The sequence below is a fragment of the Pistacia vera genome, unplaced genomic scaffold (assembly GCF_008641045.1).
Source record: "Pistacia vera cultivar Batoury unplaced genomic scaffold, PisVer_v2 Contig935, whole genome shotgun sequence".
Classification (NCBI taxonomy): Eukaryota; Viridiplantae; Streptophyta; class Magnoliopsida; order Sapindales; family Anacardiaceae; genus Pistacia; species Pistacia vera.
In genome coordinates, this window is record NW_022196818.1 from 148,734 (window position 1) to 150,236 (window position 1,503).

The 1,503-nt window shown below is 36.7% G+C and overlaps 1 protein-coding gene across 1 annotated transcript; it reads right to left on the bottom strand.

Moving 5' to 3' along the window:
• Positions 1-434: 434 nt before the first annotated feature.
• On the bottom strand, positions 435-1,236 carry LOC116120458. Its single transcript, XM_031406405.1, has one exon. The coding sequence runs from the start codon at positions 1,113-1,115 to the stop codon at positions 435-437; it is 681 nt and encodes a 226-aa protein (XP_031262265.1). The 5' UTR covers positions 1,116-1,236.
• Between the last annotated feature and the right edge of the window lie 267 nt (positions 1,237-1,503).

Here is a 1,503-nt window from a genome sequence, read left to right on the forward strand (position 1 = left end):
GATGACTTTACAAAACTGATGTGGAAATTTTCCACATTGAATATTTGTAAGTGCTTTCCTTTTGATTTTTGGAACTTGAAAACTTTCTGCAGTTCTTGTTCACTGAATTTTGTGAAAAGAGAAATGTCCAGTAGAAAAAGTTTTCTCATCTATATATGGGATTCTCATTTTCAATATCGTTTGCAATTTGCTAAGAATCATGATCGCAACTTATTGTTCTTTGCAGTTTATGGCTTTGGCTTAACTTTCTTTCTCCTTGTCTTCGATATGACAAGCTGATCTTTGTTCATAGGTTTCATCTTTGTCATTGACCTATATTTAGAAATTATTGACATTGCACATAGAGTTGATAATAGGAATAAAGACAGACACTTCGATCAACATGATTCTTATTCTCTAAAACATCGTATTTGATTATTAGACTCCTAGGTTAATTACTTTCCATACTTGGCCTTGTACTCACTCCACAGTTGACTAACCGTCTTCCCCAGCAGATCAAAGAAGAACCTCTCATTATATCCATTTCTCATCTTCTTGTTAAGTTCTGCAACAAACCCACTTCTCAAACTGGTAAGGTAGTCTAGAAACCTGGCCGTAACGTCATAGCCTTGATCCCACCTGTCGCCCTGACCAGGTTGAACCCAATGACTCGGCGCATAGTTAGCCTTTAACCTCACGTAATCAGCAATCCCTTCAATCAATCCTCCGGGAGTCTGTCCGTTTCCATTCCATTGCCAAATATGTGTCATCTCATGGTATAGTACACCAGTGAACTCTCTTTTGAGATCACCAGAATAATTTCCTATATAATTCGCACTGAAGTGAATTTCATTGTTGCTAGCATATGCGACCCCGTCCATGCTATCGATAAACAAGCTGACTTTTTTTACATTTTTCCGATCAGCTGCGTTGTTTTGTTGTAAGATTCTCCATATAAAATTCGTGGCAGATACCAGTGTTTGCTTGCTGTAGTCGGCCCCGATTTGTTTGTCGAAGCGGGCGCCACCAGCAGTTGTGATGGCGGTGTTTGTGACAGCGTAGTCAACTGCATGGCAGCCTTGCATTGCTGCTAGTGTAGTTAATATTAAAGAGAGGAAAAACATGTGGTGCGCCATGGATCAGGAGTGCCTTTCTTGTTCTCCTTGGGTGAAATTTTGTGCAAGAAATCTGATGTTGCTGAATGGTTTATATAGAATTTAGGTGTGTATATATATATTGTTAATAGGAGGATGCATGGTCCATGGTCCTCCTATTGTTCTTATTAAAAAGAAAGAAACCTGGAATATTCAGAAGAATATTGTTTTGTAAAAACAGAAAAATGTTAAGAGTATCAGAGTAGTTTTTAGAATGAAGATTTATGGAAATCATAATATTACTTTTGAATTTTATCTATAGATACCTTAAGAAAACATATATGAAAAAATTATTTTTAGATGATCAAGTGGTTCAAATAGAGACTCTTGGTGTATTATTCAAAAAGTCATAAGCTTAAGTCTTTTCTTG